The 14,153-nt window shown below is 38.3% G+C and overlaps 1 protein-coding gene across 1 annotated transcript in view; it reads right to left on the bottom strand.

The window, feature by feature from the left end:
- The window catches only part of DNAJC3 (DnaJ heat shock protein family (Hsp40) member C3), a 90,357-nt gene that overhangs the window by 61,071 nt on the left and 15,133 nt on the right, over positions 1–14,153 (bottom strand). The window contains exons 2-3 of the mRNA XM_030312874.1: positions 11,072–11,182; positions 592–716 (exon numbers count right to left, since the gene is read on the bottom strand). Of these exons, the coding sequence (XP_030168734.1) occupies positions 592–716; positions 11,072–11,182 (236 nt within the window). The remainder of the gene's footprint in view (positions 1–591; positions 717–11,071; positions 11,183–14,153) is intronic.

Here is a 14,153-nt window from a genome sequence, read left to right as displayed (position 1 = left end):
ACAGTAAACGGGCTACCAAATTAATTTTGAAAGCATCTAACTTATCCCATTACTTTAAGCCATTACATTAAATGCCAAACATCAGGATATCCCATTAGACTGTAAATTCCTCCATTTCTGAAGCTTGTGTGTTGGTTGCAGGGGAGGATGCCATCTAATTCAGAACTGTGTCCTTACTACAAACCACTATGTAAGTGACCTATCTCCTTTTCTTTATCTTTCCTATGACAGCCTTAATTGGAACTACTGTCAGTCACCTGATAGCCTGTTAATTCAATAGCCTCTTGATCAACTGGTTACTCAGCCTCACATCTTGCCCTACACTCCCCCCAAAAACAGAGGTCTTTCTAAGCCACAAGGATGATGTCACTGCCAAGCTTCTAAAATTCACCAAATTTACCCACTGTTCCTTTTTCACACAGATCTTTGATTCCAGGGACTTTGGATTGTTCTTACGGCCCAGTCTACTACACCACAGCAGCTTCCTATGCTCCCCAGCTATGCCTAACAGGTCGATCCTCACCTTTAAAAACAAATTACCTCTTCCAAATTTCCTTAAGTTTTCTTTAAAGAAAGTTTAGATGCACTTACTGCAGTAAAATCCATCTTCAGTTCAATCACCTTAGTTAAATCAGGAAGTGCTGCTTTTGATTTGCCCATAGCTAAAAAGACAGTAGCTCTCCGATAGTAAGCAATATAGTTATCTGGGTCACCATCTGAAAATTAAAATAATAAATATTAGCTCTTGGTAATTTCCTTAAAAACACAAATCACCTGAACCATACTAGACTTTGCAATTCCCTTAAGGCATTTAAGAGTCTTTCCATCAATAATGGGTCCAGTTGACTAGCAAGATCACTCCAAATAAATCCAGAACAGGATTGGCAAACTGTAGTCTCTGAGCCAAATCCAACCCACAGGCTTCAAGAATATCTTTTACATTTTTAAAGAGTTGTCAAAAAATAAAAATAAAAATAAATGCACAGAGACTGTATGGCTGAAAAGCTTAAATATTCATCATCTGGCTCTTTAGAGGAAATGTTTGCCAACCTCTGATCTAAAATATTAACTATATTCGACTCACAACTTTTATAAGTATGTAATTCAGTCTTTGTCTTTACTGAAATTTCCTTAAGTTAAATACTGATTGAGGAGCACCTGGGTGGCTCAGTCAGTTAAGCATCCGACTTCAGCTCAGGCCATGATCTCATGGTTCGTGAATTCGAGCCCCTGTGTCAGGCTCTGTGTGGACAGCTTAGACCCTGGAACCTACTTTAGATTCTGTGTCTCCCTTTCTCCCTGCCCCACTCATGCTCTCTCTCTCTCTCAAAATAAACATTAAAAAATTTTTTTAAAAATACTGATTGAGAATGTGACTATGCTTTATTCAGAGTTAAGAAAATTATAGACTTCCAATTAAACTGACATATTAAATGTACAATCTCTGTTCCCTCACAAATTCCAATTAATATGGCAGTGAAGAAATAAAGATACAAACCTTAGGACAAAGGAGGAGAATGGAAATGAGACAAGACTAAGTTACCAATATTTGAAAGAAGGAAAACAGATGGATGATTAGGTTTTTTAGCTAATTCTACTTTACTCAGTGGAAGTAAACCTTGTGCTGCCAAACAGTCCTTCTAGAAAGCAATTTTGAAATACATATGTGTGTGTGTGTGTATGTGTGTGTATATATAGATATAGATATATAGATATATATCTTGACCAAATCCAGTCACGTGTCTTAAACAAATATTTATTTATGCACAGTTCTATCATTATAAGATTCACAACTAAAACTCTCTGAAAGTTCTACCCCTGAAGGTCTTATCATCTGAAAAACATGACCAATGGCAATCTATGACAGGATGGTTTGTCATCATTCAAAATATGGTTTTGAGCAGTTGTTAATGGCATTAACCTACCTGAACCACTGCTGAGCTAAAGAGGACAGGAGGAGAAAGTAAAGCTATAAAACCATATATGAGAGAAGATATACAAATGGCCAAAAGCACATGAAAAGATGCTTACCATCACTAATCATTAGGGAAAGGTAAATCAAAACCACAGTGAGATACCACTTCCCATCCATTAAGATGGCTATTACAAAAACAAAGGAAGGAAGGAGAGAAAGGGAGTGAGAAAAATGGGGAACAACTGCTTAATGGGTAGAGTTTCAGTTTGGGATGATGAAAAAGCTCTGGAAATGGATGGTGATGCAGGTTGCACAAATATGTGAATGCACTTAGTGCCACTAACCCAATACACTTAAAAATGGTCAAAACAGTAAAATTTTGTAACATACTTTTCATTATACTATTTTATTAGGATCATATTTTTGAAAAGCTATGAAAACTGGGCATTTTAACAATTAAAGAACTATTTTTTCCTCAAATCTGAAACAAAAACCAAAAACAATCCATACATCCCAGCTAAACATCACTGAAAATTTCTTTCCTAATCAATTTTGCTCAGGAGACCAGGAAAAAAAAAGAGCATAGTCAGCCGCCTGTATATAGGGTATTTCCTACAAAATGCTATAATTAGCCTGAGGAAAAAGTAAGATATAGAGTAACTATACTTAAGAGCATAAATGATATATAATATTTTTAGGTTCAGTTTATATTTGATTTAGAATGTACAATAAATTAAAAATATGTGAGTCTGGGCAGCATAACTGGCCTGAACAATGACTTGATACCAGTCACTTTTAAGTGACTGCCTCTGAAAGTAAAAGGAAATTCACCACATGTCAACAGTAGTTATCTGGGCAGAGAGATCAGATTTTCTTCTTTATACCAAACACATTCCAAAATGTTTCATAATAAACATGGAGTGCTTTTATATTAATTTAAAAAAAAATTAAGTTTTCCATGACTTATTTACACTAAGCAAAAAATACTAGAAGTAACATGATTTAAGACCTGGAGTTTACATCACACATGATCATCTTCGTATGTCCAAATCCTACTCAATCTTTGAGGCACAGCTCAAATGACTCATTTGATGACACATGTGAAATATATACCTTCCATTCCCTCAATTTCCATAACATTCTATAATATAGTATACCTCTTACTGTGCCCATAACACTTATCACTCCCTCTGGTATCAATTATTTATACACATACCTCAGTCTAGAGAAAATAAAACTCCTTGAATGAATTCACTCGAGTGTCTCCATATGACCTGGCCCAAGGTATTCAAATAAAAGGAAATGGAAACAAATTCCTGATCACCACAACAAATGCCAACACTGAGACCTGCCTAGGACAAGCAAGGGGCTAAAGTCAGTACAGACATGGCTTCTTTGGTCTTTCTTTCATTTCCACAGGACACTGTAGTACTCAGCGGGTCCCTGGAGCTAGCCAGCTTTCCCACAGGGTCTCCTCAGCCCTACCATACCCCAGGAGCTCCTCCCTTGCTTCTGGCTTTGATTCCTGGGTCCTTCTCATTGAGAAGGCCCAAGAAACCCTTCATGTGAAGGGCTTCTGTTCTGTTTGCTTTCCCTAGTGCCATCCTGTTGTGGACAAGGAGGAAGCACGCCAACATCAGCCCTGCCACAGACCAAGAGAAACATTTCCCAGCCTCCGGATGAATATGGTCCACTTCCCATGGGTCTTGTTTCCAGAGCCAGGTCTGTAAACCCAGGGAGCAAATGTTTTGTTGTCACACTCTGTCCAGCCCAGAAGAGGTTTTTCTCAGAGGGGACAAAAAAGGAAGGGGGCTAACGTCTCTGCTGCATTGCCTGCCCTCTGGTCCCTGCAGTCCTCCCAAGTTGGCACAGAGGGTATGACAGACACTGCCATCTCTTGCTTTTCAAAGAGTTGCTGCTTGTAGATTCTGACCTCACTGGTCCGGGTAAGCTTTCCATTTGGAGTGCTTTCCATCCAGGAGGCAAAGCAAACAAACATCTGGTCACCCAGTTCCCTTTCTCCCTGCCAGCCACCCCACGCAGGGATTCCAGAGAACAGACCTGGCTCTTAAAAAGATGTGCCTCACCAGGATATTCAGATCATTCTCCCATATGAAATCAGCAATGGCATGTTGAAAAACAGATGTTGGTTATTTTGACCTCTGTATCTATTTCTTTCAAGGAAAAAAAAAAAAAAAAGAATGCTTAATGCTAGCATTGGGCAACTTATCAGAAGGTACCTACACTTCTATTTGGGGAAAAACTGACCATTTCAGTCCATGCAGAAAAACCTCTAATGAGGATTACATATGACAAAGCTTTTAAGTATTTGATTACAAATATATTAAAAAATGTTTGGGGCACCTGGGTGGCTCAGTCGGTTAAACGGCCAACTTCGGCTCGGGTCATGATCTCGCACTCTGTGAGTTCGAGCCCTGCATCGGGCTCTGTGCTGACAGCTCAGAGCCTGGAGCCTGTTTCGGATTCTGTGTCTCCCTCTCTCTCTGACCCTCCCCCGTTCATGCTCTGTCTCTCCCTGTCTCAAAAATAAATAAACGTTAAAAAAATTTTTTTTTAAAAAAATAAAAAATAAAAAATGTTTATATACAATAATCTGGAGCACTTTCATTTACTTTATTCTTCAGTTTTTAGGTATTTTTAAGATATGAAATCAGATTAGAGACCCATTTTATAACAATGAACCTACAAAATTGAGTAATCAAATGACAATGGCTCAACATATCAATCAAGAATCAATGTTCTGAGTGCCTGGGTGGCTCAGTCATTAAGTATCTGACTCAGGCTCAGGTCATGATCTCACAGTTCATGAGTTTGAGTCTCACACTGGCCGAGCCCTGCTTCAGGTGAGCACGAACCCTGCTTCAGGAGAGCCCCCGCTTCTCTCTCTCTCTTTCCTCCCCCACCTCCCACTGCCCCTCCTGGGATTTTCTCTCTCTGCCCCTCCTTCACTTGCTCTCTCTCTCTCAAAATAAATAAATGTGCTCTTTTTTTTTTCTTTTTTTTTCATGTTTTCAGTGAACACCTTGTTGTTTCTTAATATAATTTATTGTCAAGTTAGCTAACATACAGTGCATACAGTGTGCTCTTGGTTTCAGGTATAGATTCCTGTGATCCATCGCTTACATAAAACACCCAGTGCACATCCCAACAAGTCCATCCGCAAAGCCCATCACCCATTTTCCCCTCTCCGCTGCCCCTCTCATCAACCCTCTGTTTGTTCCCTGCATTTAAGAGTCTCTTATGGTTTGCCTCTCTCTGTTTGAAACTATTTTTTCCCCTTCCCTTCCCTTCCCCCCATGGTCTTTTGTTAAGTTTCTCAAGTTCCACATATGAGTGAAAACATGAGATCTGTCTCTGACTTACTTCACCCAGCATGATACCCTCCAATTCCATCCACGTTGTTACAAATGGCAGGATTTCATTCTTTCTCATTGCCAAATAGTATTCCATTGTATATATAAACCACATCTTCTTTGTCCATTCATCAGTTAATGGACATTTGGGCTCTTTCTATAATTTGGCTATTGTTGAAAGCACTGCTATAAACATTAGGGTACATGTGCCCCTATGAATCAGCACTCCTGTATCCTTTGTATAAATTCCTAGTAGTGCTATTGCTGGGTCGTAGGGTAGTTCTATTTTTAATTTTTTAAGGAACCTCCACACTGTTTTCCAGAGGGGCTGTACCAGTTTGCATTCCCACCAACAGTGCAAGAGGGTTCCCATTTCTTCACATCCTCGCCAGCATCTGTTGTTTACTGAGTTGTTAATTTTAGCCACTCTGACTGGTGTGAGGTGGTATCTCAGTGTGGTTTTGATTTGTATTTCCCTGATGAGGAGTGACGTTGAGCATCTTTTCATGTGCCTGTTGGCCATCTGGATGTCTTCTTTAGAGAAGTGTCTATTCATGTCTTCTGCCCATTTCTTACTGGATTATTTGTTTTTTGGGTGTTGAGTTTGGTAAGTTCTTTATAGTTTTTGGATACTAATTCTTTATCTGATATGTCATTTGCAAATATCTTCTTCTGTCAGTCGCCTTTTAGTTTTGTTGATTATTTCCTTTGCAGTGAAGAAGCTTTTTATCTTGATGAGGTCCCAATAGTTAATTTGTCCTTTTATTTCCCTGGCCTTCAAATCAATGTTCTTAGTCGTATGAGGTCACATGAATGGCAAAACAAAATAGTTTTCCCTAGATCTTCATCTTAAAATACCAACAGTTCCTAGAACTAGTGTCCATTCCTGTATCATTGTGCATGAAGTAGCAACTGAACAAGGATCGGTTTAAAAATTCATGCTTGGGGCACCTGGGTGGCTCAGTCGGTTGAGCGTCCGACTTCAGCTCAGGTCACGATCTCACGGTCCGTGAGTTCGAGCCCCGCGTCAGGCTCTGGGCTGATGGCTCAGAGCCTGGAGCCTGCTTCCGATTCTGTGTCTCCCTCTCTCTCTGCCCCTCCCCCATTCATGCTCTGTCTCTCTCTGTCTCAAAAATAAATAAACATTAAAAAAAAAAAATTAAAAAAATAAATAAATAAAATTCATGCTTAATTTCTCATAAAACAACATCTGACAACCTTGAAAATAATCACTTATCCTGTTATCCATTCAATACACAATACAGTTCATTATTTAAAATACTTGCAAGCCTACCTATAGAAATACTAGATTTCATGTGAAAACATGCCATTCAAATTGTTATACTCGTTTATTAGAAACTTGAACATGAGAGATGGATTTAAGGTCTAATCTTCAAACTACTATTCAAATATGAAAAGATAAGCTGTAATAAAATACAACTAATGAAGAAAATACATCAGAAAGCCAATTACAAATGATGTTATAAACAGTGGTAGTGGAAAACAGAAAGACCACACTTGTCTAAATACAGAAAAATGTTATTCTTGCTCCCAGCTAACCCAACTCTATCCTTTCATTTAAACTTTTACGGAGCACCTACCAGAGAGTAAAATAATAATGGCAAAATAGGATACTACCTATCTTTAAGATGTGTGTGTGTGTGTGTGTGTCTCTCTCTCTCACACACACACACACACACATACACACAGAGGAATATTACTCAGCCATAAAAAAAAAGAATTAAATCTTGCCATTTGCAACATCATGGATGGACCTAAAAGGTATTATGCTTTATGCTAACTGAAATAAATCAGGAAAAGATAAATACCATACGATTTCATTTATTTTATTTTTAAAGGTTTTAGTTTTAATAAACCTCTACACTCAACATGGGGCTTGAACTCACAACCCCAAGATCAAGAGTCACATGCTCTACCAACTGAGCCAGCTAGGCACCCTCCATACGATTTCACTTATATGTAGAATCTAAAAAACAGCATAAGCAAACAAACAACAGACTCTTAAATATAGAGAGCAAACTGATGACTACTGGATGGGGTGGGGTAGAGAGATGGGTAAAATAGATAAAAAGAATTATTTATTTTATAAAAAAGAGATGAAACACACAGTAGGGGAATATACTCAATAATACTATAATAATGTTGTATGATGACATGACTACACTTATTGTGGTGAGCACTGAATCATGTGCAGAATTGTCAATCACTATGTTGTCCATCCACCTGAAACTAACATTGTATACTAATTATACTTCAATAAAAATAATGACAATGGTAATAACAACAATGAGATTCTACCTATCCTTAAGAAGTTCACAATCTTTTGCATTAGAACATGATGTTTAAAAAGTCATTAAGGTACTTTCTTTCCTTCTGTCTAAATGTGAATAGTAAATGCCCATCCCCATTTCACAAATGAGGTCCAAATGTGATGAGAAAGCACCATGATACGTTTGTGACAAATAAATGTAGGCATAGGTTTTGTTTTTTGATTTAGCAAAACTATAAATGTGATACTGACTTTCTTACCAAGCAAATAGAGAAAACTATCATTTCAGACATGCCTACCATTTAATCCACCACATTAGACAGGCATTCCTGCCCGATATAGCTCAGACATTCTGTTAGGTCTATCAAAAAAGTGATTTCAGACCCTAGAATTCATTATTTCCTTAAGACCATGCAGCGGGAATGAGAGTCAGGTCATTTTCACATTGCACTGCAGTTTTCTCTAATGATAAATCTCTAAACAATACTTGTGTCTGACTACTTCATAACACTGAAATGGATGCAACTGTTTTAGAAGACTAATTGGAAAGTGATAATCAACATCCTTCCTTAAATCACAGTTTCCGACAGATCAAGAATATTTCCCCATCTTAAATCTTAAAACTCCTGCCAAAAAATATTCATATGCCAGATACAAAAAAAACTTCATATCACTGATAGACCCGTACCACTCTGTAGGAACAATGTGACGCTACTGAATTTTAATACATAAACCTTTTATTGTGTTAAAAATGTAATCATAAAACATACCAAGCCCAAGTAATTTTCAAAATGCACCTAGTAATTTTTCAAGAATGAAAATGGAAGGGTGCCACAACCATAAATAATGTCAACTACAGCATTATAATAAGAAATGATCCATTGATACTTACAATGCTGCCAGCCAAATTCTATTACAAACTTTCACATCAATTTCTAATCACAGAAGTTAAATAAAGTACATCACAAAATTTAGAAGCTGGGAAGTGTAACAAATGAATAAACATTTAATGAACTCTTTTACACAGTCAGTTTAAAGCAATGTATTAAACCATGGGTGATATTTCACCACAGAAGATTGGCATATATTTTACAGCAGCCCAGCTCTACCGCCTACAGCAACAAGCACACAACTTGTTAGTCTACAAGTCAGGAGACCCGGACAAATTCACTGTTGGTGAGACGCTCTCCCTAACTCACTGGGCTACCTGAAGCAGCCAGTGTGGCCATGCTAAATGTGAGGTCTAGTAAACCAGACAACTGAAACAGAGGATCTAACGTTCTTTTCTGATAAACACACTTTTAATAGGAGGGTCAGTAGGCCATGACACCACCACCCCCCTCACCATCTCCTGTATACTGCCATCATATACAATTTAATCTTTGTTTTCTACAGTTGGCTATAATCTGTGTTTGACACAAACTAAGATGATGAATGTCCCAAACTACACAGGTCTTTCTGAGAAATTAAGACATGTGAACATTCTGAGAATTGTTGTAAGTCGCCAAATCATGACGAACAAAAGGGCACATAGCTCTACAGCTCTCTGAACTCTGAATGCACTAGCACTGCTTCACTTTCTCCCTTCGCCGAATTTCACAAATAAATTATCAGTTCTTAGCTTTACTAACTGACATCTGACAATGAATATAATATTTTATTGTGTATTTTGGGGAAGAACCATCTCAAGAGTTCAAGTACAGCAGTGAAGCTAAAGAAAAGCAAGAAGTCATTTTAAACGACCGTAACAATATGCCATGGCCTTAACGTTTCTGCTAAAAGGGAGATTTAAAAAAGCAAATAATAAAGTAGAAAATAGGTAGGAGGTGTAAGTTTCTGCAAATATTCTTGTAGTACTAGGGAAGAATCAATATTTTTTAAGACACACTTTATCTAAGACAATAATTGAAATTTTTTTAATTACCATGCTGCAGCAGAGCTCAAACCACCAGAACAGTGTGGACTCAGTAATGACATGGTCATTTAGTATATGGTCTCCAGTGAAAATTAACTGGTACAAATTGCTGTGCCGATTACCTACCACCTCCCAAGGTGAGCTAATTGCTAAAATGAAAAAACCTACCTAACAGAAATTTCACATAGTTAAGAAAATTCTATTAACATATCAAGTCTGTTTTTTAAAAGTCTTAATTTTCAGAGATATAAAAACTATATTTCTACAGATCCTACATGTGTGATTGTACCCTATTTTCAAAAAAAAAATCTTTATATACATTATTCTCACCAATCTTCACAAAAAATCCTTTTTAGGTGGCACAGTGAAAACTGCTAGGAATATGCAGGTAACTTGTTTAAATCTATATTTACTTACATAACTTAACCAATAATCATAGGATTATCAAGTGGCAAAGCCAAGATTAAAAACCTTGGTTTCCTGTTATTCCAGAGGGTTAATAATACCAGTAATAAAAGTGTGAGTTTACAAAAAAGCATTAAGAAAAATACTGCCAAACCAAAATCTAATTATGTTCTGTTTACAAAGTAAATTACAGGAGTGGGATGATCATTCTTCTGGTGAGAACTTTATCTTATCAAAAATATAGAAAAAAATAAAAAACCCACCTCATTACCCTACAGGTTAACTTGTCACTCTTAACCATCCCAAATAAAGGTGAGAATGTATAATTTAAGAGAGGATTCCAAAAAGTCAGTGTCAGAAAGTCCTGCACAAAAGCATATAGAAAATCCTTTAAGCCCTCACTTAGAACCTATTTATTGTGGCCATCTCGTTTCTCTCAGTCCCAATAGATTAAAAGCTGCAGAGAGTAGAAACTATAGACAAACATAAGTGAGCAAACAGGATGTCCAGCCTAAGGGAGTGAGGAAGTTTGACCAACACAGAAGAGGCAACGGACTGCAGGAACCCCCAAGGGCCTCAAAGTAAAAGAACTATACTTCTGATCTCAAGTCATCAAGAAAATTAAACCGTCTTTAGTGAAATCTTTTAGGGGGGGTAAAAAACTATATAATACAGTGAGAAAAGCTTTCTGTCAAAATTATTTTGACTTGGGGCGCCTGGGTGGCTCTATCAGTTGGGTGTCCGACTTCAGCTCAGGTCATGATCTCACAGTCTGTGGGTTCGAGCCCCGCATCGGGCTCTGTGCTGACAGCCTGGAGCCTGCTTCAGATTTTGTGTCTCCCTCTCTCTCTCTGCCCCTCCCCTGCTCTCACTCTGTCTCTCTCAAAAATAAATAAAGGTTAAAAAAAAAAAATCTTAAAAAAAATTATCTTGACTTATTCTTGATACTTACAGTAGAAAATGTAGTTATCTGGAAAATTCTCTTGTGTTAGGTACATATGCATTTAAGTGTTGTGTATTTATTTTATTAGTCTATTTCACCCAAAATCCTGCAAATATTTTTAAATGTTTTCTTTCAACATTAAATAATGTTTATTTTAAATGTTATCCAAATGCTATTAACTAGAAATAACTAGGATGGCCACTGAGGGTTTTGTTTCCAAGATACAAACCTACTGCAGCATGAAACTGAGACAAAGCATCAGCTAGTTGTCCAGCTGCAAGTAATTTCTTGCCCAATTCAAGATGTTTCTCAACATCTGCATTTACTCCACATTCAGCACCTAAAAACAACAACAAAAATCAGTTAACTCTCCATGACCAAGATTCAATTCTGAATAAAATGTTAAAAATACAGTTATCTCCCTCAAGCATTTGCCCAGATAAGAGTCACAGAAGCCAAAGACATAGCTTTAGCTATAGAAAAGGTAACTTAATAAAGCACAGTGCTTCATTTAAAGCATATAAGCCACCCAAAAATACACCCTGGTCATATCAAAAGAATGTAACTGTCTCCAAAATATAAGGGAAACTGCATAACCCAGTAGTAAAAATACATCGAACAACAAAGTCAGAATTCCTTTGTTAAACTAGAATCTCATTTTAATGGGTATTATCACCAAGTCCACTCTAATATTCAAGTACTAATTAAGCATCTACAATGCATCAGGCACTATTCTAGGTATTTGGTATAAGTGAGCAAAACACACACACACACACACACACACACCTCTGCCACTCACGGCACCTGACATTATGAAGGGAGAAGGCAGACACGAGAAATACATACACTACACAGTATGTTAGGTGAGAAGTACCACGGAAAAAGTCAAGCCACATGAGGGCACCAGAAGTGCTGGTGCTTCCAGTATTAAAGAACATGGTCAAGGGCGGGCCTCATGGAGAAGCTGACATCTGAGCAAAGACAAAGGAAAGGAAGAACTCACCAGGCAGATATGTAGAAAAAGAACTTTCTAAGAGGAACCAGTTAGCGCAAGGGCCCTAAGTCAGGAGAATCCCAGCTTATGTTTCAGAAACAGCAGGGAGACCAGGATGGCTACCCCAGAGCCAACAAGGAAAACAGTACTAGAAGATGAGGTCAAGAAGCAGAGGGCCATGTACAGCTTTGGTTTCACTCTGGGTAAAATGGGGAGCTCATGAGGAACTGTGAGTAAAATAACCTCCTCTGACTGACTAGGCCAGTTATCAATGTGCTACCTCTCTCCTCTGAATTCACCTTTCAGGACCTGGCTTTAAAAATGGACTGGAGTTTTTAAGCATTTCTTCTTTATACTGAGTACAATATTACACTCTGTCAAGTAAAAGGTACTGAAGGGGCACTGCAGGAAAGACACCTTCAGGGTCTTGTTGCTATCTTTATTTTGTTCTGGTTCCTACTGCACGGTACCTATGGGGAGGATACCCAGTGGCTCCCAGTCCTAGCCATATGCCCCTGGGTCCAGTCCCTCAGCAACCTGGTAGCCTTGACCAGGCACTACCTCCCAATGAGGACACCATGAAGTCCAGGTTTTATGCCCACACACAGCACCCTGATTCCCCCCCCGCCCCCCCCCCACACACACACAGGCCAACCAACCCGGGTTCAACTACACTTAAGAGGGTTATTTCCTGCTTGCCCAGCTACAGTGGACCAGCTCTAATCTCAGCAACTCAGCAAACTTTTCTACCAGCAACTTAAGGTTGTACCTCTACCTTCTCTAATAAGATCTTAAACCCAAGACTTTACTAGTTCACCCCTCTAAGTTGGCCCTTCTTTGAGGACCATCTGTTAGCCCCAGAGTATCCTTTAGAGCTCCCTTTACATCTTTATAGTTATTCTCCTATCATAGCGTAACAATTCTTTATATTAAACTTCCCTCTTTTAAATTACTCTGTGGTCTCTGTCTCCTGAATGGATCCAGACTTATATACAGTTGGCACTGGGGAATGGTCCTAGCAGACCCACAAAGACAGGATTTAAGGACAAGTTTGGTCATATCCTTGAGCTTGAATGTAGTGATGAGCTCATTGTCAATGAGAAATAAGATGTCAGTAATCCATAGCAGGTATTAGAATCGTAATTAATCAAGATACCATTTGTGGTTGACAGTAATCCCATGCTAACTAGAAAACCGAGACTGTTGTTGCACTTGACCCCAATAATAGTAGTGATGAAGGTAAGGACTGTAGTTCGGGGGGATTCTTCTGAGTGCATTAGAGCACTTTCAGAGACAAAGAAAGAAGCAGCTCAGCCCGAGCCCTCAGCTCAAGTCTCTTTCTGCGAGCTTCCATGTCAGCCCTAAAACAATTTCTTATTTTTGTAGCCACACAGCCGATTGAGCTGAAAATCAAACACAAAATTGAATGTAACGTGTGTAGAAGGGTGCATATGGAAACTAAGAAGCCAAAGCATTTCTCATTTATGGTGAGCATGAGGTTCCACTATTCAGATACTTAGAATGATGCTAAAATAGACACTGCCCGAAAAAAATTCAGAACAATCATCACTTGGGAAGGTGGGAGAAAGGACAGACTGGGAAAGGGCAGATGAGAACCTTCTGGGGTGATAATGTTGTAATCTTGATAGAGGTTTGGGTACACAGGGAGGTGCAGTTATCAAAACTCAGCAAATAGACACTTAAAATATGGACATTTTATTATACATAAATTTTACCCCCCAAAAAGCTGTTGATGATATGCATGTTAAAGTGTTTAGGGAAATCTGCACGGATATTATGAAATATATATATTTATGTTTGTGTATTTATTTTGAGTGGGGGAAGAGACAGAAAGAGAGGGAGAGATAATCCCAAGCAAGCTCCACACTGTCAGCGCAGAGCCCCATACAGGGCTCGATCTCACAAACCATGAGATCACGACCTGAGCCAAAATCAAGAGTCAGACGATTAACCAACTGAGCTACCCAGGTGCCCCTTGAAATATATTTTTTTGAAAAGAATTAATGGGTAGAGAAATGCCCAGATAAATATGTGTTAAAACCAAGTATGATAATTATATTAATGGCAGAATCGAGATGATGGATATAGGAGCATACATTACAAAATTCTTTCAACTTTATGAAATGTTTTAATAATACAATTTTCGGAAAATATACAATATAGTGTGGTAGTGGGGGAATACACGCAGGGTGCTGTAAGGACACAAGTTAGGGCACCTAACACCTATAGTTAAATAAAATTTAAAATTTGGGGTGCCTGGGTGGCTTGGTGGGTTGATTGTCCAACTCTTAATTTC

This window comes from Lynx canadensis, chromosome A1 (assembly GCF_007474595.2).
Source record: "Lynx canadensis isolate LIC74 chromosome A1, mLynCan4.pri.v2, whole genome shotgun sequence".
In the NCBI taxonomy this organism is placed as follows: Eukaryota; Metazoa; Chordata; class Mammalia; order Carnivora; family Felidae; genus Lynx; species Lynx canadensis.
The sequence above is the reverse complement of the archived record's forward strand: the minus strand, read 5'-3'. Positions and strand labels throughout refer to the sequence as shown.